The 25422-nt window shown below is 37.1% G+C and overlaps 1 protein-coding gene across 1 annotated transcript in view; it reads right to left on the reverse strand.

Moving 5' to 3' along the window:
• The window catches only part of Pnpt1 (polyribonucleotide nucleotidyltransferase 1), a 36675-nt gene extending 12186 nt beyond the window's left edge, over window positions 1-24489 (reverse strand). Inside the window, exons 1-17 of the mRNA XM_013018010.1 lie at window positions 24323-24489; window positions 20960-21020; window positions 19200-19274; window positions 18175-18280; window positions 16926-16975; window positions 15413-15476; window positions 15063-15110; window positions 13860-13973; window positions 13176-13362; window positions 12506-12557; window positions 11814-11871; window positions 9872-9968; window positions 9314-9416; window positions 5678-5748; window positions 2651-2687; window positions 442-508; window positions 269-358 (exon numbers count right to left, since the gene is read on the reverse strand). Of these exons, the coding sequence (XP_012873464.1) occupies window positions 269-358; window positions 442-508; window positions 2651-2687; window positions 5678-5748; window positions 9314-9416; window positions 9872-9968; window positions 11814-11871; window positions 12506-12557; window positions 13176-13362; window positions 13860-13973; window positions 15063-15110; window positions 15413-15476; window positions 16926-16975; window positions 18175-18280; window positions 19200-19274; window positions 20960-21020; window positions 24323-24477 (1435 nt within the window). The 5' untranslated portion in view covers window positions 24478-24489. The remainder of the gene's footprint in view (window positions 1-268; window positions 359-441; window positions 509-2650; window positions 2688-5677; window positions 5749-9313; window positions 9417-9871; window positions 9969-11813; window positions 11872-12505; window positions 12558-13175; window positions 13363-13859; window positions 13974-15062; window positions 15111-15412; window positions 15477-16925; window positions 16976-18174; window positions 18281-19199; window positions 19275-20959; window positions 21021-24322) is intronic.
• Window positions 24490-25422: the final 933 nt, after the last annotated feature.

A 25422-nucleotide genomic window follows, 5' to 3' on the forward strand; every position in this document is an offset into this window, starting at 1 on the left:
TTCTCTGTGGTTTATTTATAAGAAATAATGAATCCAAATTGGATCTATTATAACAGATGCAAAAGAGAAATACTAGTTTTACAGCACTTTTTAAGCAACTCATTAGCCAAGAACAGAGATTCAAGATAATATTTGGATCATTAATTTTTTTTCCTTTATCAGGCTAGGCTTGGGTCCTGAAAGTAATAAACATAATGTAACACACTGAAAAAGCTGGGATGTAACAGGGAATCTGGTCTATTAGGGAAGAAATATTTTCCAACCATACCATTTGACTCTAGGACTTCAGAGGTGACTCTTATGGTAAAAGGAAAATCTTTGGGAATAACAGGATACAAAGCTTTCTCAGCAAGAGCACCTAAATGAGAATAGAAAACAATGAACTAAAAATGTACTAAGTCTCCATAAGAACAACATATAAGCTTAAAGAATTGTCCTTACCATGTCCAAGTTCTCTTCTATTTACTCCAGTGACTTTGCCAATTTCATTAGTTGCATAAGGAGGAAACTTAAAAGAAAATAAACACATACATGAATGCATATATATATGTATATAAAATATACATACACGCACATATACATGACACAGAAGGATGCCTAGGATATTACCAAAATAGTAAGTTATAAGACAGTAGAGTATAATTTGTTTAGAAACATACATTCATATATATGTATAAATACATAGAAATTCACAGACACATAAGTAGGGAAAATGTCTGCTGTAAATATAAAATGTATATACCACATTATTAAAAGTAGCTATTTGTAGTATGACAGTGAATTAGGGATGAAAAGTTATGCCATAAACTTCCATACTGTTTAATTGCTTACAATATCAAAATATATTTGCAATAACAAAAAAACAGAAACAAACATATTAAAAAAGTACACACTGGCCTGGGGCTGGTGGTTCATGCCTGTAATCCTAGCTACTCAGGAGGATGAGATCTAAAGATTATAGTTTGAAGACAGCCTGGGCAGGAAAGTCTGTAAGATTCTTATCTCTAATAAACTACTAAAAAAGTTGAAAGTAGAGCTGTGGCTCAAGTGGTAGAGCACACGTCTTGAGCAAAAGAGCTCAGGGACATTGCCCAGGCCCTGAGTTCAAGCCCCCTGACCGATAGAAAAAAGAAAAAAAAAAGCCCACAAGAGTGCCCAGGCCCTAAGTTCAAGGCCTAAGACCAGTACCCCCCCCCCAAAAAAAAGCACACACTGAAGAAATACAGATCATTTTGATAAAGGTTTTATTTAGCCAAAGGGTATAAACTGCTTTGTGATAGCTATGTTATCTTAAAAAAAAAAAAGTACTGATCATTTTGTAAATGGAAGAACTTCCATAAAAATTTGGAATTCAAGTTTAACCAAAATTTTTTTTTAACACTGAAGCATGAATCTGATCAAGTTCTTGGATCTAGCAGTCACTGCAGGAAATAGGACAGAGGAATATGCAGAACTGCATATGATTGTGCAATCAGCAATTCCAGACTTAGGGACCTATAGGTCAAATGGCTCTGGGGCTTCAACAGATTATCAAGAAAAGAAGAAATGTATAGATCAAGAGACTTAAATGTAAAAAAAATGGATAAACTAAATAATCTTTGAATGTTCATTGGAAATGCAATATTCAGTCCAAACTGTATTTTCCACAATTTCTCATAACAAAGGATGTGCTTCATTCAGTTTCTAACTTTTTTATAGCATATGAAAACATCCCAAATGAGGTATTTATAAAGGATTCACAATCCATGTGGATATTCTATAACATATACTTTTTACATAAAATGTTTTCTGTAGAATACAACAGGTTCAACAAACTGAAGTGTTGGGATTCTGGGCAACCAACAGTATTAATCAAAAATGAAATGACTTGCTACTTCTGCTTGTCCTTTCATGGCATATGATTAAGTAATAAAAGTACCATCTGTTAACTTCTGGTCTCTTAGGAAAGTTGTAAGAAAAATTCACCACAAGCTTAATTATATACAATGACTTCAAATAAAGTAACAATGTTAAATACCTCATCTCTTTTACTACTAACCAATTGAGTAAAAAGGAATATTTAAATGAGCTGACAGGAGACTATTATTTGTCTGTTGAGGTTTTTGAAAAGCCCAACTTTTGTTTGCCACATAAGCAAGGTAAACAAGTCTAACTCTTGACTAAAACAACATTTTTGCTATACTTTCTTTATTTTATTTCTTTCTTTCTTTATTTTTTTGGGTCCAGTCGTGGGGCCTGAACTCTGGGCCTGGGCGCTGTCCCTCAGCTCTTCAGCTGAAGGCTAGCGCTCTACCACTTGAGCCACAGCGCCACTTCTGGCTGTTTTCTTTTTGCTTATGTGGGGCTGAGGAATTGAACCCAGGGCCTCGAGTCTGCAAGGCAAGCGCTCTACCACTGAGCCACCTTCCCAGCCCACTTTCTTTATTTTTTATGTATGACTTGGGACAGGAAATAATTGAACAGAAAGTATCTACTTATCTATCTAAATCTCATCTGTATGCAACCTTAAGTGATATATAAAAAAGAATCTAGCAATAAACTGATAGAAGAACCCAGCTAGTTATATATGGTAGTCACTGTAAAGTACTTTAAATTTTTCTGTATTCTAGGAAATTTTCACAATAAAATGCTGAGAAACATATCATCTTACCTCATAGTGCAGCATGAAATTTTTATCTTTTATTTCACTACAAATGAAAGGCATAATATTAAAAACATAGGGATATAAACAAATTTATTATACAGACAATTAAAAACTTAGAACAGGATTTTAAAAAACAATTGGGTACTAATGCCAGTTGGCCTAAAACAAAAAACATGAAATTAGAAAATGAATGAAGTGTTTTCTTTGTTTTGTTTTGAGACAGGGACTTGCCATGTTGCTTAAGTCTTGAACTACCAGGCTTAAGTAATCCTCTTGCCTCAGATTCCCAAGTAGTTGAGAGATGGTGTTTTTTTTTTCCCAGGGTTTCTGAATGAATTTTATACAGATTAAGGAAAACAGTCCTGCTTCAAATATAAGATCTTAAATATCCAGTGGACACATTTTTTTTTTTTAATCAGTCAGGGGACTTGCACTCTGGGCCTGGGCTCTGTCCCTCAGCTCTTCAGCTCAAAGCTAGTGTTCTATCACTGAGCCACAGCACCACTTCCTGCTGTCTGTTGGTTAATTGGAGATAAGAGTCTCACAGATTTTCCTGCCCAGGCTGGTTTTGAACTGTAGTCCTCAGATCTCAGCCTCCTGAGTAGCTAGGATTATAGGCATGAGCCACCGGTGCCTGGCTCAGCAGACATATATTTTTAAGCACTAATAACTACTGAATAAATCCTAATGTTGCAACCACAACAATTAAATCTCATTGTTATGATCTTTCTCTCATGTCAACATATGAAATAAAGATCTGTAACTCATTGATATCATGTGAGTGAGAGCAACCATAAGATCTGAGAGGCAAAAATCTCTTAGGGTTTGAAAAGAGAACTGCTATAAAAGTGGAAAAGTAAGAAGGGGAAGAAATAAGTAAGAAGAGGTAAGAAAACAGGTGAAAATCTATGAAAAGACAGGCACACAAGAGGGTCACAGTGTTAAGACAGCAATTTATTTGGGTTGAATACAAAAGATACTTCTTTGTGCCGAGAATTTAGAAAAAAGTCCTAGAATTGAACAGAATCTGAAAATCATAAACTGCAGCTTTGGAAAAAGAAACTTAAAGGCCAAATTACTTCCCAAGACTAAAGGAATCATGGATCTGTGAGTCTGAGAGGAATACAAAGACCTCTGGTGCAATACCTGATTTTTTTCAAGAAAAGAACATCAAAGATCAAGTCCAGTGTTATTTTGCTTTATGACTGTAGGGATTGAACCCAAGGCCCTATGCAAGGTAGGCAAGCGCTCTACTAGTGAGCTATTTCCACAGCCTCACTGTTCTTTCTCATTATATTTTCTTATACAGCTCTAAAAGAAAAAACGTCTAAGGAAGGGCAAAGCTATTAAGTTCTGTCTAGATCAGAATAAAAAGTAGAGACAGAGGGCTGGGAATGTGGCTCGATGGTAGACTGCTTGCCTAGTATGCATAAAGCCCTGAATTTGATTCCTCAACACCACATACACAGAAAAAGTGGGAAGTGGCGCTGTGGCTCAAGTGGTAGAGTGCTAGCTTTGAGCAAAAGAAGCTCAGGGACAGTGCCCAGGACCTGAGTTCAAGCTCTAGGACTGGCCACACAAAATAACTAAGAAAGTAAATAAATAAATAATTTAAAAAGAGACAAACTATAAGAGCAAAACCTCCTGCCCTGTCACCCTCCCCCCATCCCCCCTCAAAGAAAAAACACCTAAAAGACTATTAGATATAACAGAAGTCTTTTTTTTTTTTTTTTGGTTTATTTCTGCTGACCACAGGGCTTGAACCCAGGGTCTGGGCTTTGTCCCTAAGCTTTTTTGCTCAAGGTAAGTGCTCTACAAATTGAGTTAATGCTCCACTTCTAGCATTTTTGGTGCTTACTTGGAGATAAACATCTCACAGACTTTACTGTTGGAGTTGGCTTTGAGCTGTGATCCTCAGATCTCAGCCTCCTGAATAGTTAGGATCACAAGTGTGAGTCACTACTGCATTGTCATTATCTATTAGATACATGAAAAACAAATCAGTGTGACTATCTTGAAAATATGATTACGCTCATCAGTTAGGCAGTATGTTCTCAGACCATTAACCAGGGAAAGGAATGAAGTTGTAATATATGCTAAGGAAAGAAAAAACTGGTACCAGCAGTGCTGGTGGGGACTGATCAACTAAAATTTGTCAACATGATTTTCCTGCAGACTTTTTAGGAATAGGACAGAACAACCAAGTATTTAGCTATATACAAAACACACACGTGGATTAGGATTAGACAAAGGTGTTCATTAATAGACTCAAGATTGTATTTTAGCAACTGAGCCTTTTGCCAATGAATTTGTTCTCTTGTTTACAATATGAAAAGCTGTCCACTCAAAATTACCTGGGAGGGCTGGGAATGTAGCTTAGTGGTAAAAGTGCTTGCTAGCATGGATGAAGCCCTGGGTTCAATCCCTCAGTACCAAAATAAACAGAAACAGCTAGAAGTGGTGCTGTTGCTCAAGTGGTTAAGTGGTAGCCTTGAGCAAAACAACCTCAGGAATAGTGCCCTAGGTCCTACTAGCAACAAACAAACAAACAAAAAACTTAGGAAGTTAGTCTTGAGGAATTGTTCTAGAGACAGAAAACAATCTAAAAAGATTAACATGAAAGAATTTAATGTTTTACAAGTATGTGATACAAACCAAAGATATAGAAGGTAATATAGCACACGCACAAAAATCCCTCTTCTTACTATATAAACAGAGAAATGGAAATTCAGAAATACAGGCTAAAAAAAATAATGATCTGAGTGCTGACAGATCACTCCTGTATTTTAACTACTCAGGAGGCTAAAATCTGGAGGACTGAAGTTCAAAATAAAGAACCCATCTCCAACCAGCAAGAGCTGGGCTGAGACATAGCTACAGTGGTAGAGCTCCATCTGAGTAAGCAAAGATGAGCAAGTGTTAATCCCTGAGTTCAAATCTCAGTACTGGCAATAATAATACAATGACTAATAGTATGCCATATGAGTTTCAATTATATACTAAAACAACATAAAATATAAAAATATAACTTACTTTATAGCTGTTATAATTTGATCTGACTTAATACTAGATTCTAGTGAATCAAATGTAACAGTACAGAGCACCTAAAGAAAGGAACAAAAAATGTTATTAGACTCTAATATACTAACAACAAAGATAAAAAACACACAAGCCATATATTTGTCGTTGCTGGGGATTGCATAAGTTCTATCATTGAACTACACTTTCACTCCAAACTGAAAATATTTGAATAATGCACTGAATATTAAACAATGGCTCTATGTACATTCTAGTCATAATCTTAATACAGTAAATAGTTATCCATTCTATAAATATTTGAGCTGTATATAATCCCAAAAATCAAAAGCTCTGACATCATATAGACTGTTAAGTAAATCATTATACTAAGAGTGCTTAGGAAGAGAAAGAAATTTTCATAGAAAACTATATACTACTTCATTAGATGTACCCTCCCCACAGTTTAAGACAATAAACTGCCTTAAAGAAAAAGTTAATATTCTTTGGGGAGTTGTATTGTAAACCAAAATTTGTACAATGTATCACTCCAAAGGTCCAGGATACCCTGTACATGAAATAGGAAACAAGACTCTAAAGAGAAAAGTCAAAGAATGGCTGAAGACAGATCCTTAGTTGAGATGTTTGTTTAGCAAAGACTTTCAACAGCTATTATAATTATATTCTAGAATATAAAAACAAATCAACGAATTGGAGAAACATATTATCTCATTCTTGAAAGAAGACAAGTGTCAATGAATATGAAGACAGATGAATAGAAATTGACTAGGGAGTCATGTAGCTCTGCATGTAGCTCAGTGGTAAAGTGCTTATAGGAATGTGGCCCTAGGTTTAAAAACTAAGCACAGCAAAAACAGAAGAAAAAAAAGAGAAAAACAAAGCAGAAGGAATTGCAGGAAGAGAGAGAAGGAGGAAAGAAGAGAGTTCAATCTTTCTAAGAGGGTAAAACACATTCTCAAGAACTGGTAGAATAATAACAAAAAGACTAACAGAAAGAGAGAAAACAAGAGAATGAGGCAGGGAAAAAAATACTTGAAGAAATAATGGCTGCAATTACAAGCCTATTCAAGCTTAAAATTACTGTGCCTGCCCCCCCCCCCAAACTGGCTTTTTTGTTTTACCCCTGGTACCAGGGTTTGAATTTAAGGCTTCATACTTGTTTGGCTGGTGCTATCACTTTAGCCACGCCCCTAGCCCAATGTTTTGCTAGTTAATGGGGAGATAAAGTCAGTCTCTGAGAATGTTTTTGAAAGGGCAGGCTTGAAACCTTGATCTAAGCTTCCATATGTAAACTTCTTTAGTAACTAGGATTACTGGCTTGAGCTGCTAGCACCCGGCAAATCTAGAAAATTTTAAGCAGGATAAAGCAATAGACAGCCATACATCCTTCATACACAGCTGAAAACCAAAGAAGAGAAAATCTTGACAGCACTCTCATGAAAAAAAATATTTGAATAAATCCTTAACAGAAGAAAATCATCATGACATCTTTAAGATGTTAAAAGAAAAAAAAAATCTATCCAAAATTCTGTACACAGAAAAAAGAATCATTGAAGGCTAAAATGCTTTTAGATTAAAAATATAACAATCTGTCAGAAGATCATAGGTTAATACTGAAGGCATTATGATATTATGTTACTAGATAACTTAATAAAGTTGTTACTGTACCTGATGTTATCAGATCCTCAGATAACAAGTTATCAGATAACATAGTAACATTATTAGTGACTTGGATATGAATATTAAGGAATGGTTCATTTCTTTTTAAATTTAAATTTTATTGTGAAGGTGATGTACAGAAGGGTTACAGTTACGTAGTAGGTTAATGAGTACATTTCTTTTTGAACACTGTTACTCCCTCCCTTATTTTCTCCCCTTTTCCCTCACTGGATTCCCCTCCCTCCCAAGTTCTAAAGTTCATAAAAGTGAAAAAGGGGATCAAAACTAAAGATTTCAAGTTTATTCTACATATATTAAACTCTATTATAGACAAAGCTTAGAGGTAAACAACAAAGATGGAAATTTGTTACTGAAAAGGACTAACACAAAAAAAAAGATTCCAAAATGGCAGTGAGAACATATTAAACTATGATAGAGATAGAAAAAAAATACAAAAAGCTAATCCAAGGATATGGACAGAAATTTCACAAAGAGTACACTTGTCCCCAGAGTTACCAGATTATACAACTGTCTGTGTGAAAAAATGCCCTAGAGGTTTCTGGTCTCCGAAGGTATGTTTATAAAGAATCATTGTTCATCTGCCTTTTTGGGAGGCTTGAATTCAGGGAGGGCCTGGGTGCTGTCCTTGAGCTTTTGTACTCAAGACTAGCACTCTACCATTTTGAGCCATAGCTCCACTTCTGTTTTCTGGTGGTTAATTGGAGCTAAGAGTCTTATGGACTTTCCTGACCAGGCTGGCTTTGAACTGCGATCCTCAGATCTCAGCTTCCCAAGTAGCTAGGATTATAAGTCTGAATCACCAGTGCCTGGCTTCATCAGCTTTTTCTAATGAGATCTTCTACCTCACTGGTAATACAAATTAAAGCAATGAGATACAACTTTGTTCCTATCAGACTGTCAAAATTAAATAGTGAAAGAGGTATAAGGAATAACATTATACACTGATTAATAGGTTCTGGTGTTGGTAAACATGAGCAAAAGATAAACTAGAAGAATGTGTATGAAATACCAGTGAGTGCATACCTATGAAAAGAAAGTGAATAGAACTGAGGTTCAGGCTAACTGGAGAAGACAAGGACCATGAATAGACCAACAATGATATACGTGATAAATTGAAGGGAATAGAAAAATTTATGATGGAAGGTGGGGGTATTGATCAAGATGAGTTGTACTCAGACCTCATATATGGAACTGTAACCTCCTTGTACAACTACTTTATTAAAAAATAGAAGCTGTGCATTGGTGGCTCATTCCTGTAATCCTAGCTACTCAGGAGGTTGAGATATGAGGATTGAGGGTCAAAGCAGCCTGTGAAGGCAAGTTTGTGAGACTCTTATCTCCAATAAACCACCTGAAAATGGGAAGTGGTGCTGTGGCTCAAGTGGTAGAGTGCTAGTCTTGAGCTGAAGAGCTGAGGGATAGTGCCCAGGCCCAGAGTTTAAGTCCGGCGACCCCAACAACAACAACAACAAAAAAGACATTTAGGGGTGATTGTATTGTTTGTTTTCTTGATTAAGGTAACAGCTTCACATTTTTTATTTTTATTTTATTTTATTTTTTGGGTCCGGTCGTGGGGCCTGAACTCTGGGCCTAGGCGCTGTCCCTCAGCTCTTCAGCTCAAGGCTCGCGCTCTACCACTTGAGCCACAGCGCCACTTCCGGCTTTCTTCTTATGTGGTGCTGAGGAATTGAACCCAGGGCCTTGAGCATGCAAGGCAAGTGCTCTACCACTGAGCCACCTTCCCAGCCCCAGCTTCACATTTTTATAAATGAAAAAAGCTTGTCAAATTACTAAATCACTTTAAATATATAATTATGTAGAAATTTAGACCTCAAAAACAAAGTTAAAATTACATGAAAAAATCTGATATTTTCCTGAATAAACAATACATTCCATATGATAAAACCTTTGGCATCACATAATTAAACAATTGTAACTTTTTACACATATTACCTGTGTTTGTCCCCTTTGAAATAATGCTGATCCATGAAGAGTTTTAAACATATCTACCTCACAACTTATATTCCTAAGTGAAGTCAAATCTCGTCCATCACACCTATAATAATAAAGGAAAAAAGTGTCAAAACCATGTTAAAGTTGGAAAAATCACATATTCTTTACTAGGAAGTTCTTAAAATTCTAGCTTTATATCATAATTCCTTCTAGAACTTGAAAAACTGATATATATATATATATATATATATATATATATATATGATATATATATATATCATTATTTATACCCTAAGAACCACTGAATCAGAGTACTGGTGTTGCTAAACTCTCTGAAGGTAATTTTGATGTGTAGTCATGGCTGCATCATTCTACACACAAGGCTTTAGAGAGAAACTTAAATCCATACAATCTACATATTCTTTCTTCAGTGGGTATCCATTTATAAAATATAATTGCTCACTTTTCACTTAAAAACCACTTTCTTCCCTTTGAGCAAGTTGTCACTCTGCAACTTGCAGAGAGTACACAAACTTCAAGTATACAAAAAATGTTTACCTTTTGTATTCATTCAAAATAATACTTCTAAAAACTTCCTTTGCAACAATATTGAAGGATTCTATTATTTCATATGGGTCGACATCTGGAAATTTTTCTAGAGAAAGAGACAAAGCAAAATGAAGGATTTTTTTTTTCTTTGTGGACAATAGGATTTCCCTAAAGTTACAGAAGTAAATCAAAGGAGTTGACTTTGAACATTTAGTCCTCCGGCAAATAAAGTAGATGAACTGTTCTTAAGCAACTGAGACATGTCAAATATTGAATACATCAAGTTATTACTAAGAATTTAGTTTACTTTTTACCAGAATAAGAATGCTTTGCAATCAGCTCCTATTTTACTGATAAGAGCTGACATTCTTTTGCTTTGGGAACTTTTATTCAAATCTGCAAATTGGGGAAAGTTTTGTGTGTGTGTGTTTGTTTTAACACATTACAAATCTCTACGGAATGATTCTTTTTTTGTTGGTCGTGGGGCCTTACTCTGGGCCTGGGCGCTGTCCCTCAGCAAGAGCCCTAGCACTTGAGCCACACGGCCACTTCTGCTTATGTTTTGCTGAGGAATTAAACGCAGGTCCTCATGCATGTAAGGCAAGCACTCTACCACTGAGCCTCCTTCCCAGCCCTCTACCAAATGATTTTAAGCTAACATTTATGAAATGCTTTCAGGAACTAGGCACTTCACAGATTTATTTCTTAATTTCTTTGATCTTTTTTTTTTTTTTTTTTGGTCGGTTGTTGGGCTTGAACTCTGTCCCTCAACTCTTCAGCTCAAGGCTAGCGCTCTACCACTTAAGCCACAGTGCCATTTCTGGTTTTCTGAGTGATTTATTGGAGATAAGAATCTCACAGACTTTCCTGCCTGGGCTGGCTTTGAACCACAATCCTCAGATCTCAGCTCCTGAGTAGCTAAGAGTACAAGCATGAGCCACCAGTGCCTGGCTTCATTTGATCTTTATAAAAATTTATGAGGAAAATTGTTTTAATTTCTAACCTACAGGAGAAAAAAACTGAGGCTTGAAGTAAAATGGGGCTATAGGTGTAGCTCAATGTTACAGCATTTGCCTAATATACACAAAGCCATGGACTTAATCCCCTTTACTACAAACGAGAAAGTAACAGTCCTGCACTCACAGAGCACACAGATAGATAGGAAATAGGACAGTTTGACTTGAGCACAGACCTAGCTGCTTCAAAGGCTCTTGCTTTTAAATGTGATGTTATTTCACCATATCAATTAATTTATGCCAAGTTAGTGTGTTCTTTCAAGTGTTGGATTTATTCAACAATATATAACTTTTAAGTAATCTGAACATAAGAAATGGATCCTGGTAATATATCAGTATCACAAATTTACTTAAGAGAAATCTGAGGAGCAATTGGACCAGTGGATTTCTTAGAGGCTTTACAATTGAAATAAAAAATTTTTTTCCTTTCAACTTTTTTTTTTGTATTGGTCATGGGGCTTGAACTCTGGTCCTGGGCACTATCCCTCAGCACTTCAGCTCAAGGTGAGCACTCTACCACTTGAGCCACAGCGCCACTTCTGGTTTTCTGAGTGGTTTATTGGAGATAAGAGTCTCATGAACTTTCCTGCCAGGGCTGGATTTGAACCGTGATCCTCAGATCTCAGCCTCCTGAGTAGCTAGTATTACAGGAGTGAGCCAACGGATGCCTGGCTCAATTTTTTTTTTTTTGGGGGGGGGTCTGGTCATGGGTCCTGAACTCTGGGCCTGAGCGCTGTCCCTCAGCTCTTCAGCTCAAGGCTAGCGCTCTACCACTTGAGCCACAGCGCCACTTCCGGCTTTTTTCTTTTTGCTTATGTGGTGCTGAGGAATCGAACCCAGGGCCTCAGGCATGCAGCAAGCACTCTACCACTGAGCCACCTTCCCAGCCCGCAATTTTTTTTTTAAACTAAACAAAACAACAAAAAAGAATTTACCTTTTAGTTGTTCCTCTGTATCTAATCTAATTTTGTTAACAGTTTCATCTCTGGAGATCTAAAACAAAATTAAGGATTAGTTAATATATATACATATGACATTTCACATTCCTATTTTGTTATATTTAACCCATTGTAAGAATACTTCAATTTTTGCAGTATTAACATTCTTTAAAAGATCAGAACTCATTATTAATTTACAAAAAAAAAATCTGCCTGATTCACTCAAATATGTATTAGTGCTGGTTGCTGTTGGCTCATACCTATAATTCTAGCTACCCAGGATTAACAACCTTGAGATTTGCAGTTTGAAGTCAGCCAGGGCAGGAAAGTCTCAGGGACAGCACCCAGGCCCTCAGTGCAAGCCCCCAGAACTGACACACACACCAAAATAAATAAAAATAAAAACAAGTATTCATTTTATTATTTAAACAAAGTATAATAGATAAGCAAACAGGAAAGCTTTTAGGTTAAGTTCTAACACCCCATCCCACACCACTCCTACCCTAGGAGATGGGGATTGAATTAGGGCCTTGTGCATCCTAGGCAAGTGTACTACCACCAAGCTACATCCCAATCCTGTCTTGAGATTAATATAAACACAAGACTAATATTCATACACAAAACTACACTAATAATGACAAAAAGTAATTCTGGAACAGTTATATAAGATAATCTTTAAGTATACCTACCTTATCATGTTCATAATCTGTGAAAACTGTATAGAGTTTCTCCATGGCAAGTCTATTTTAAGTACAAATAATGTTAGCATAAAAATATTTGAAACACGAGGCAACTTTTATTGTAAACAAGGCAAATATCCAGTAGTAATAAAGTATAAATTGAATAATTTCATAAAGCATAATATATATGCTGCTCTTTATCACTACTAACCTTTTACTACTTGTAATATAGTACACAAGTGTATTTCTTTCCATTTCTTAAGGAAAAATCACACATGGTACTGTGGCCTTCCTTTTTCTTATCTCTAATGTATTCACTTAACTCCACCTTAGAGTCATTCATTTTTAATGAGTGCTTGCCTATGTGCTAGGCAGTGTTCTAAGCACTGAGCATATAATGGTGGTTATACTTAAATTTCTTTTTGAGAAATTCAAGGGTCTCCTTAGATATGCAAATATCTTAATGCTTTATTCTTGTACAAGATACAGAAATGATCTAATTACAACCAATAATTATCTATCCCTTTGAGTTTCACAATTATGCTGTGAAAGAGAGGCATGGGTTGGTTTATCCTTTTTAAAGTCACATTTGTGATATATTTCTTGCATATTTTTGACAATACTTTAAAACACTGCCATCTACAAAGTAATACATGGTCAGTTCTCCCATGAATCTTACTTGTGAGCATGCTTCACAATCTCTGGTGAAGGGGTAGATAACTTCTGAGGTGTCCTCTTGGTAACACCAACTTCTTTCACCAACTGCTGGATGCCCTGGATTATTTGTTGGGTATATTTTACTCCCACCTTGACAGCATGGCAAAAATCCTGCTGTAAGATGTTTTCTGCAGAAGCTTCCAGCATGACTATTTAAACAACAGCAACAAAAAATTACAGTTATGTAGCAATGTTGTTTTGCATGATATATTCTGGGCACTTTGAAAACCTTGATGTTCATCTTCAAAGAACTAGAACAATGAAGTATTAAACTTGAGTTGCACGTCTCTTTTCAAGATACTAAAATATAACATGGCATTAAACCTATTTATGGTTTCCCCTAAATCTTAGCAGAATACCATCTCTACATGTGATATTTTCCCACAGTATAAATACTATGAGATAGAACTCAAAAACCAGGCTTATAATAATTAATCAGATAAAATATTTAAACAAATAACACTGAGTATCTCAATTAAAATTATGCATTATTCTATAATATTAGGCATAACCTGTTATGAAGGGCACTGCCAAAACATGAGATAAAGCAAAGCAAACATCTTTAAAACTAGTGACAAAACATATGCTTAAGTTTAAATGCATTTTTAAAAAGCTAGAACTTGCATGTGATATTTAAACTACTTACCAATCTGACTTTTAGGTGCTCCAGCAACCACTAAATTTAAAGTACTAGAAGACATTTCTTTTCTTGTTGGGTTAACAACACATTCTCCATCAATCATTCCTATTCGTACAGCCCCTATGATATATGAAATATCAGCAATTGCTTAAAACTTCCAGTTTTCATATTATTCAAGCTGTAGCTTTAATCTTTCAGCTTTGTAACAAAAGAATAAAGTTCCTATTTCTCCATTTGTCTTTGGGTTAAGGCCCACAGAATAGTCTTTGTAACTCTCCAGATGCAATGGACCACTCCAAACTGTACAAGTATACCATCTGTCACACCTCTTTATCTATGCTCCACTTGTCTTGTCTATGCAATACACTTTCAGAGCAGATTCTTACATCTGATCCTACTAAGGTGCAGCTGTACTCTCGTTTCTTTGAGAAGCTGTTCTTGACAACCTGGACCCACAAAACTAAACCTGTACTTCTCATTTTCTTAGCATCTCGACTATGCCTATAACACTTTTGTAAATTAATATCTGTTTCATGCCCTAACTTATGCTGAAAGCAAGAACTACCTCTTTAATCTCTATATTGCTAACATGTAGTTTACCTTTATTCCTCCAGAACTCAGCCTTATATATAGTTAGCATTTTGGACACTGGATAATTATTTACTTATGTATTGTATGAGTACAACTTATAGGCTCTGTAAGTTACAACATGTACTTGTTTTATCCTAAAGAGTGTATATTCCGATAATTTCCCAGTACAAAATAGAGAGTCAAAGTATCAAAGAATAAAATATGTATAGCATTCAAACATACTATTAGAATGTACAAGTCGTTATGTCGAAAAACGAACTTAATAACTTTGGTGGGGGGAGGGGAGGAGTATGGGAAGGGATGGGAAGGGGAAACAACGAAGAGGCAACAATGCTTAATAAAAAATGTACTTGTTATCTTGCCTATGTAATTGTAACTCCTCTGTACAGTATTCTCACAATAAAAAACAAACAAACAAACAAACAAAAACATACTATTAGAAACCAAACCCAAGGCAAAGATGAAAGCATTTTTAAAAGACCTGCAAGGGATCTTAGAATGCCATCTAGTTCAACTCCCTAAAGACTGTCAGAGCCAATCTATGTTCTTGTTATAATAACATGCTCATTATTTTTACTGAAGAACCTAATACTTGTTTTAATTTTCAAGTTAACTTACCAATAGGTCCATTCCATGGAATATCTGATAATGAGAGGGCTGCAGAAGCTTTAAAAAAGGGAGGGAAAAAGAACTGAAATTAAATATTTAATTGCTTTTAGAAAAATCAACAATGATAATTTTATTTATTTTTTTGTCGGTCACGGGCCTGAACTCTGGGCCTGGGCGCTGGCCCTCAGCTCTTCAGCTCAAGGCTAGCGCTCCACCACGTGAGCCACAGTGCCACTTCTGCCTTATGTGGTGCTGAGGAATTGAACCCAGGGCCTCATGCATGCAAGGCAAGTGCTCTACCACTGAGCCACCTTCCCACCCCCATCAGTGATAATTTTCATCTTGATATTCATACTTACCTCCATTAATTGCTAGAACATCAGGTTCATTAATACCATCTACTGCTAACAAATTACAAAGGACCTAGTACAAGGAAAAAAAATTGAAAGCACTTAAAAAAATCTACTTTATTTGGGAGGATTATAATTTAGGTTAACAATGTGGGCTAAAATATAGGAGTACTGTATGGCTCATAGCGTGGGCTTTGTAGCCAAACCCTCTGATTTGAGTTGTCATTTAATATGCCCTCAAAGTTTCTATATTAAATAAAAATTAATATAGGAGATCTAAACTCAGGGTCTCATGCTTACTAGGCAGGTGCTCCACCACTTGAGCTATGCTCCTTTCCTTTTCTGCTTATTTTTCAGATAAGGTCTCAAGTTTTGGTCCAGGCTGGCCTCAAGTTGTGATCTTCTTGACCTCTGCCTCCTATATAGCTTAGGTTATTGGTATAAACTGTGCACCCAGGGAAATTCTCTTATCTTTATAAGAACTAAAAAAAATTGTGTGTAAAACACTTACTACAATACTAGGCAGGTGGTAAGTATTCAGTATATGTTAGGCGTGCTTTTCTATTTTCCTTTTATAAGTAATCACGAAACAAACTAGTGAGTTACTTTATACTACAATTGTGAATAATGTGCTTATGTTTGATTCTTTTCTCTTCTTGGTAGTACCAGGATTTGAACTCAGTGCCTCATGCTTGCTAGACACATGCTTTTATTGCTAAGCCACTCCTTCAACCCTATTTTGTTTTGTTTCCCAAAGTGAGATATCTCACTTTGGGCCCAGGCATGTGCCTGGTCATGAGCCACCTATGTTAGGTTTCCTCTTTACAGCTAGGATAACAGGACTGTGCCAATGTGTCCAGCTTTCCTTTGAGAAAGGGTTTCAGCCATCTTTTCAATCTTCCCAATCTCAGCCTTGCAGTAGCTAGAATTACAGAAGTGATCACCATTGCCTGCCCCTCTATTTTGTAAGAGAATACTTTCCTTGAGGTTATGCCATCTTGTAAAGATATGTTTTCAAGGAATATTTATTGCAAACAAATAAAACGGTTATTTACATATACTTATTTAGAGCATATGAATCATTACACTAAGAGAATGGACTCAAAGTATTAACTATAATTAAGAGGCTTGAGGATCCAGTAATAAAGGCAGATAATAAAAACTGGTTGTGTTGATTGTCCTAGTCTTTATTTATTCAAGGTCCACCCATCTGATCTGATCCACAGTAGATCAAACACACTGACCTTCTTTCAAACTTATCCATTTCTTTCCTGCCTCAAGGTTTTATTGCTTCACATTCCATCTATATGGAATGTGGGCTGCTTCTAACACTCTTGGTCAGCTCACTCCTACTGAGTGTCAGATCAAATTGGCATGAATCAATGTTAGCTTTTTACAAGTATTATCTTTTATAAATGACTTAAAGTAAAATATAATAGCATCACCACAGTTCTTTACAATGTTTAGCCTAGAAAGAATTGCAGAGTTTAAGTAAATTATCTGTAAATGAAGTAGAACTTACCTGGGTATCATAAAAATAGCCAGCTGGAAAAAGAGGTCTAATTGAACGATCTGTTAAAGAAAGAAAAAGATACTGTACAATTCAGACAGAGTAGCTTTACAGTTCAGAACATTTGAATAAAACTAGTGGTTTAGCATGTCAAAAGACAAACAAACCAATCAACCAAACAAACAGAAATGTCAGCCTTATTTGAAAGAGTGATATCAATGCTTCAATTAATACATATCATGACTTAGTAACAAAGCAGAGGAAAGAAACTTAAGACTAACAGCAGACCCCCAAAAAATGTTTGCTTGGTATTTTGTTTCTGATGAATACATATAAATATACACAAATTAGCCACTTCTTGGTAGAAGAGCTATGAACTACAAATAGTCCCACAATATTTATGGATGGCAAAGATTTGGAAGAGTAGTCAGGTGTGTTGGATAAGCCCATAATTCTAGCTACTTGGGAGGTGGAGATGACAGATCAAGGTTTGAGGTCAGCCACAAAAGTTCAACAGAATCCATTTCAACCAATAGCTGGGTGCAGTGGTGTGTGCTCTTGTTATCTCCAGCCACACAGTAAAGTGCAAGTAGAAGAAGCACAGCCCAGGCTGATGGCATAAAGTGATAAGCCTACCTATAATACAACCAATGGAATAAAGAGGCTGAGGCATGGTCCAACTGGTAGAGCACCTGCCTAGCAGGCGCCAAGATCCTGAATTCAATTCCTACTAGTGCCAAAACAAGGAAAAAAGATTTGGAATATTTCTGGGCTATGGATATAACATGGTGGAACAGACAGCTTGTTTAGGGAAGGACTAGGTTTAATCTCCATTACTATATCAAATCTTCCCTCCCTCTTTCCCCTCCACAAAAGATTAGACACCTAATTTAATAGTTGATAGATACAATGTTTTTAGGTATTATACTGAACATAAAAATGAAAATATTAGAGCACTGGCCATGGAATTAATGTCAACAGAGATTAATTCAGTCGAGATGTATTTACATGTATATACAGTAAATATACAGTATATGTATATACTGTATAGTATACAAGATACGGAGATTTGTCAATGAAGAAAGAAAAGTTTTTGGTCTCAGGGATCCCAGCTTTGAGAGAGGGAAAAGAGTTTACTAATGTCCAATGGCATTCATGCAATGAATGAAGATTCAGGAGACACTGAAGAACACAGGTGGTAAAGAAGAGATGCTAACACTGGCATATTGTAGAAGATAAAGCCTCTATGTTAATATCTTACCTATTACTCGACTTGTAAGAATTTCTTTATCAGAAGATCCAAGCTCTCTTCTAAGGTAGTTTGTAGGAATTCTACCAGCTGCAGCAGCCTTCTGTCTGTAGTCAACCTGAAGTAGCATGAAAAAAATGAAGTTTGTATGATTTGTTTTAGTAACAAACTATATCCCTAGGACCACTACACAAACAGTATTTTTCCTAATGCTATTAATAACATCTTCTAGATGATGATAGAGGACAATTTAATTTTAGCATTTTATATCTCTCAGAGGAAGGAGAGTTTGTAAAAAGATGTTTAGCCAATTCATTTTTAAAAGCCTGTAATTATATAGTCAGATGTTTTTTTTAGCCTCACTAATTTCCCACATTAGCTTACTCTGATCAAGTCTTTTTTGAATTAACTCTTTCAGATATAACTTCATTGGCTGTTTTGAAACTGTTAGATATAACTTCATATGATCCTAAGAAAGAACCCATATAATCCTAATAAATTCTTCATTTAACATATAGTTGATTCATACTGAAGAGAAACCCATGAAGGCATGAACTCATTGCTTATTCAGCACCAAAGTAATTATATATTTCACACTGACTTGTTAATTTGTATACATGGGCATTCTAAAGTATGCATACTATTAGCATGAGAAGTTAGTTTACATTCTTTTTTTTTTTTTTTTTTGGGTCCAGTCGTGGGGCCTGAACTCTGGGCCTGGGCGCTGTCCCTCAGCTCTTCAGCTCAAGGCTAGCGCTCTACCACTTGAGCCACAGTGCCACTTCCAGCTTTTTTTCTTTTTGCTTATGTGGTGCTGAGGAATCGAACCCAGGGCCTCATGCATGCAAGGCAAGCACTCTACCACTGAGACACCTTCCCAGCCCAGTTTACATTCTTTTAATGTCTCAGGACATTAAAAGTTCAGGAAAATCCTTTCTTGTACAAAATTTACATGCATTCATAAGACACTAGACAAAAATATTATAAATTCTACATATTGCTACAGTATAGGTTCAGATAAATCAGCAAATACTTACTACCAAAGGCATGAATTGGGAAGGTGAAGGTTTTGTTTTACTGACTGCTGTAACCATCACTGCAGTGTCACCTGACTTAAACATAAACAACCATATCAGTAAATGTTGTTCAAATCAGACATGTACATATAATAGCAACTGAGCGAATGAATTCTCACTCTAATTAAGCTCAAGAAAAGAGATTTATTCCATGTGATTATAATGAAACTTAATAATTCACAAGTAGTCTACTCTTGATCCCTTTTCTAAATGATCACTGAATTTTACACAAGAAAAGGCTCACTGATAGCTGAGTCATACCTTCTACTTTAAAAACAGCCCTGGTTGGGGTTGTGGGGTGGCGTGTGTGTGTGGGGGGGGGGTGTGTGGCGTGTGTGTGTGCGCTTGAACTCAGAGCCTTCTGCTCTCATTCAGCTTTTATTTGTTTGGTCAGTCATGGGGATTGAACTCCAGGCCTACACAGTCCCTGGTTTTGTGTGTGTGTGTGTGTGTGTGTGCTTGAACTCAGAGCCTTCTGCTCTCATTCAGCTTTTATTTTTTTGGTCAGTCCCTGAGCTCTTCAGCTCAAGGCAAGCACTCTACCACTTGAGCCACAGTGCCACTTAAGGTTTTCTGTGGTTAATTGGAGACAAGAGTCTCACAGACTTTCCTGCTCCAGCTGGCTTTGAACTGTGATCATCATATCTCAGCTTCCTGAGTAGCTAGGATAACAGATATGAGCCACTTGCACCTGGCTTCATTCAGCTTTTTCACTCAAGACTGGTACTCTACCACTTGAGCCATGCTTCTACTTCTGGCTTTTTGCTGGTTATTTTGAGGTAAGAGTCTCATGGACTTTTCTGCCCCAGCTGGCTTCAAACCACAATCTTTAGATCTCAGTTTTCTAAGTGTCAAGATTACAAGTGTGAGCCACTTGCACTCAGCTTATTTTCTACTTCTAATGAGGAAATTTAGATTTTATATAATAAAAATTTCCCAAGTATTACTACTGAAGAGAATGAAATAATTTTTTTTAGAAAAGCACAAAACAGATTTTATTAACAGAATAAAACGAAAGCCTAAGTTTGTTTGTTTGTTTCTTTTTTTTTGTCGGTTTTGGGGCCTGAACTCTGAGCCTGGGCACTGTCCCTCAGCTCTTCAGCTGTAGACTGTAGACTAGTGCTCTACCACTTGAGCCTCAGCCCCACTTCCAGCTTTTTCTGCTAAAAGCCCAAGTTTAAAAGAGATCTTTTAACATATCCAACTTTCAAACTCCCCAATGATTTGGAATGGTTCAGGTGCTAGAAATAATCTTAGTATCTGAATTAAATACCACTACAATATTTCTAAGTTATGTTAGTTAATATTGGTTCCCATAACTGATTTTTAAGATAAAAAAATTTAAGGATGGGAATAGGCTTAGTGGTACTTGCCTAGCATGCATGAAGCACTGGGTTCAATTCCTCAGTACCATATAAACAGAAAAAGCCAGAAATGGCACTGTGGCTCAAGTGGTAGAGCACTAGCCTTGAGCAAAAGAAGCTCAGCGACAGTGGCTAGGCACAGAATTCAAGCCCTAGGACTGGCAAAAAATAAAAATGAAACAAAAAATAAAATTTGAACTTTTTTTTAAGTTTTAGGAAGGATTTATTTCAATTTAACAGGTTTAAAGTGGGGAGGAATAGAATGGGGTTAAAGTAGAGAAAAATGGAGAAGAGAATCATTTCCTAATCCCCATGCAGGACATGGGAGTTAAAAACTCTAAAACCTGGACATTTTACCTGTACCACAGCACAGCCATCTGCAAACCTTGCCAGTTTTCCAGAGGATAGTTCTAATTTTCTGTTGATAAACAAAAATTCAAAACAAAACGACATCAGTACAATTCTCATATTAGTACACACAATCTAAGTTTTTATTTTTAATAAGAAACTAAAGGCTATCAAGCCTTACATGCCTTTCTCCCTCAGCAACAGATAGAATTCATAATCAAAAGTACAAGGGAATTTAATTTTGTAGCATAACAAGATAAAAACCTAGGTACAAAAATAATTTAGATTAGACATAGATTATTTCTAGAGAGAAAGAAACTGCCTTCTGAAACATTAATTCCCATTTATTGCCTCTGCTCAGTCTCTTGTCACTCCCTACCTTGTTGACTACAGTAGTCTTTTTAGTACTCTAACTGGATCATTTCCCCATTTAAAATCTTTAAAGTTTCCCTACTACTTTCAAGACAAAATATAAACTGCCTACAAAGACTTTCATTTTTGTCAGTAGTGCCAAGTCAATTTAATAGTGAATGAATTATCTTTCAATCAATAGTATTGGGATGACTGGGAATCCAGTTGTACAAAAAATACTGGAGCCAGGTGCCAGTGGCTCACGCTAGTAATCCTAGCTACTCAGGAGGCTGAGCATCTGAGGATTGCTGATCAAAACCAGCACGAGTTGGAAAGTCCGTGAGACACTTATCGCACTGGCGTAGTGGCTCAAGTGGTAGAGTGCTTGCCTTGAGCTGAAGAGCTGAAGGACAGTGTCCAGGCCCATAGTTCAAGCCCCATGACCCATCCCCCTGACCCCCCAAAAAATACTGGGAGTTTTTTATACAAAAATAAAAACTCAGAATGGATCCTAGACCTTGTTGCCAATAAACTACTCAGAATAAGCTGGAAGTGGTGATTTGTAGCTTAAGTGGTAGAGTGTTAGCCTTGAGCAAAAGCAGCTAAGGGGTACAGCCCAGACCCAGAGTTCAAGCCCCAGGACTAGGGGGGAAAAGATTAGTTGTAGTCTAGGGTGAAACAGTTAAGTGACCCCTAATAGGTACAAGGTTAGTGTGTGTGTGTGTGTGTGTGTAGAACTGTTCTAAAATGGGTGGTGGTAATGGCTGCGAAATTCTGAATACTATACAACTGAAAACTGCTGAATTATACACTTTAAATTGTATGGCATGTGAATTATATATATCAAGCTGATCTATATGAGCCTTATTTCTGTTTCTGTGGCAAATGGCAAAAGTGGTTGCTGAGGTACTGAAACAGATCAGCAAAACAAAGAATGTTATGAGGCCAAACCAAGATGGTGGTGCCTGAAGACACTGAGGAAGATGTTCTATTTTAAGAGCTTAACTTCACAAAATTCAGTCAAGGCTAGTGCTGATGATACACAACCATCATATATGGTTGGGGGAATATAAAATAGTACTTAAGGAAATAATCTGGTAGTAACTGAAAAAGATTAAATTAGGATTAAATTTACTTTGTGACCTAGCAATTTCATCTTAGGTAAAAATTCAAGGAAATGAAAACATATGTTCACATAAAAACTTGTATATGGTAAAGAAGAAAACTTGTACATGAAATTTCATAGTAGCATTATCTATAGTCTCCCTCAAATGAGAAAAGCCCTATGATTAAGATTTACCACTAATTGAAAGCTGCAGGTAAATATTTGTGTTCCTTTAGTGTCATGTCCACATCTTTCTCAGCGTAATTTTTCCTGCAGCTGAATATGTGTTTATTTCCTTTGTCAGACCTGATTAACTCTAGTGCTTTGCATATGACAGGTGCTGAAGGGAGGCTTAAGTAAAAATTAAACACTTGCCTCAAAGACCACTGTAACACTGAATATACTATCTGGAAAATAACTATCAGAATCTACCAGGGTGTATAAAGAACTGTAACAGATATAATGCCTGTCATACTTAATAAATGTTACAAATGACAAACTTAAGGCAAAGACGGATTGCTTTATCAACAGGTCAGATATTTACGAATCTTATTTGACACAAGGAGAGTATCTATAAAAGAAGTCCAGATTAATTAATGAAGAGTCAAAGCAGATTACTTGTGAAAAATATGGAGGGCAGGAGAAGCATTTTATTGCCTTTAGTGTCTTTTGAATAAAATGTCTTGGAATGATTTTTTTTTTCCAGACAAGAATGTGTAGTTCTTAGGCCAGGTGCCCGTGGCTCACGCCTGTCATCCTAGCTACTCAGGAGACAGAGATCTGAGGATCGCGGTTCAAAGCCAGCCCGGGCAGGAAACCGGAAGTGGCGCTGTGGCTCAAGTGGTAGAGCGCTCGCTTTGATCTGAAAAGCTGAGAGACAGCGCCCAAGCCCAGAGTTCAAGCCCCACGACCGACCAAAAAAAAAAAAGAATGTGTAGTTCTTGAATATGCTAAACTGACAGCCTTATGGCATATTTCTTGCAGTTCTTCAACTAAGAACACTCCTATACTTAAGGTTTTTTTTTTTAACACACACTCCGTCACCAATATGTAACAGAGACAGCATGTAGTCCACAAAGCCTAAAAATACTATCTGACCATTTTACAGAAGTCTGCAGACTCTTCACTGACTACCTTCTCCTCCTTTTTCTAAAGTAAACTGTAAAGTTATTTATTTAAGATGAGTCAGTAAGTCATTAAGTCTGGGAGAAAGGCCTGGACTCAAATATTATTATTGCTTTTGGTATGAGCTAGGGTCAAAAAAATTGAAAGCACACTAAACATTTAGATATACAAAATGTGCATTAGTAGTTACATTTTTAAACGATTTAGATAGAAGCTTAAAAAAAAGTTACTTTTAACACGAATACTGACAACCTCCTAAGAAAAAGTACAGGCTTTGCTAGAAACACCAATTCAGCGTCCATCAAGTTCCATAACGCTAGCTTTGATGGCTTTGAGAAAGTTACCTAACGTTTTAGTGGGGCCTCTGCAGCGTACAGGCTTAAAAAGATGTAGCTGCCACTTCCCTACCCTTCCGACTCAGGCTCAAACTGGCCACACGAAGGGATCTGGGATTTGATGGCGTGCGCACGCTTGGTCATCTCAAGGCGAAATGATTCCCACTTCGGGGCACACGGGTCTCCGAAAAGTAAAGTGAAAGGCTGTCAGGTGGACAGACTAGCCTAGGTGGAGAGAGGAAGCTCGGAGTGCAGGAGGAGGTTCGGGAAGCCCAGGGCAGCAGCGTAGGAAGGGAGCGAGTCCACGGGGGTCGGCTCCAATCCGGACAGGGAAATGTAGAGTTGAGGTTTGAGGTACAAAGAGGTTAAAGGGACAGGCTGCGGCTCTAACCCAGGGAGACCGGTGCACCCGGCGGCCAGATCACAGTGCAGAGAGGGAGAGCACGCTCTTCTTACCTGTTGCCTAAGTCCACAGCCACGGATCGGGACCCTGCGCTAGACGACAGAGCTCGCACAAGCAAGGAGCTGAGTGCCCGACTCCGCCCTGGCAGACGAAGGGGCCCCTCTGCCAGAGGCCGGAGGCGTGAGCAGCACTGCTTGCACGCCGCCATGACACTGGGCACGAGCTCAGCCCGGGTTGTGCCCTGATTGGCTGACTCCACAAACCCAGGGGCGGAGCCTGGTGCAGTTTCGTTTCCGCGGTACCTGGGGACGCTTCGCAAGCTGCTGCAATGGCCCCTTTCTACGAGAACCAGAAAGGGTCAAACTTACAAGAATGAGATTGCGTCTGCGAATGCATTTTGTGTGTGTGTGTGTGTGTGTGTGTGCCATAAGTAGAAAGTCTTAGAACAAATTTAACAATTAAATGCAGCAATAACTTAATACATAAATACAGCAATAATAGAAGCCACTGGGTAAGACATTATTTTTATTGATTTTGTGAACTAAGAATTAGGGGGATTTATGTGATGGGCCATGAGAAGAGGGAGTACGCTCTCTTTCCTCCATCCATCCTAGTTTCTATTTTACGCATTTCAGAGAACAAATGTTACTTCAAAGAGTTGTGTTAATATATTTCAAATAAACCAATTTTCTCATTAACATAATTTTAAGTGTGTCCTTACCATCACTTCTGGTTTATCTTCATTTCCAGTGTTAGTTTACTAATTCATTTCCCTGGCCCCTTTGGCTAAAGATTAATTTTGTAAACCAACTCTTAAATGAATAATACCAGCTAATATTTGAAATAAATGGTTTGTAAAGTGGAAAACATTTTTAAAACAATTTTTAAGGGTGGATACATTTTCCTCACTTCTTTAATGACAGTGTGTTTGAAACTATGTAGTTTATTCATTGAATCACTGATCATATTTTTAAAAATGTACTTCTCTTTTAAGGTCATCGCCCATATAAAAACAAACAGGCATAAAATCCAATACTAGGGGGGATAGGGGGAGGATGGGATGAGAAGGGGAAACAAAGGAGGAGGCTACAATGCTTGATAAGAAATGTACTCATTATCTTGCCCATGTAATTGTAACCCCTCTGTACAGTAT

Source organism: Dipodomys ordii, unplaced genomic scaffold (genome assembly GCF_000151885.1).
Source record: "Dipodomys ordii isolate 6190 unplaced genomic scaffold, Dord_2.0 Scaffold37, whole genome shotgun sequence".
Taxonomy (NCBI): domain Eukaryota; kingdom Metazoa; phylum Chordata; class Mammalia; order Rodentia; family Heteromyidae; genus Dipodomys; species Dipodomys ordii.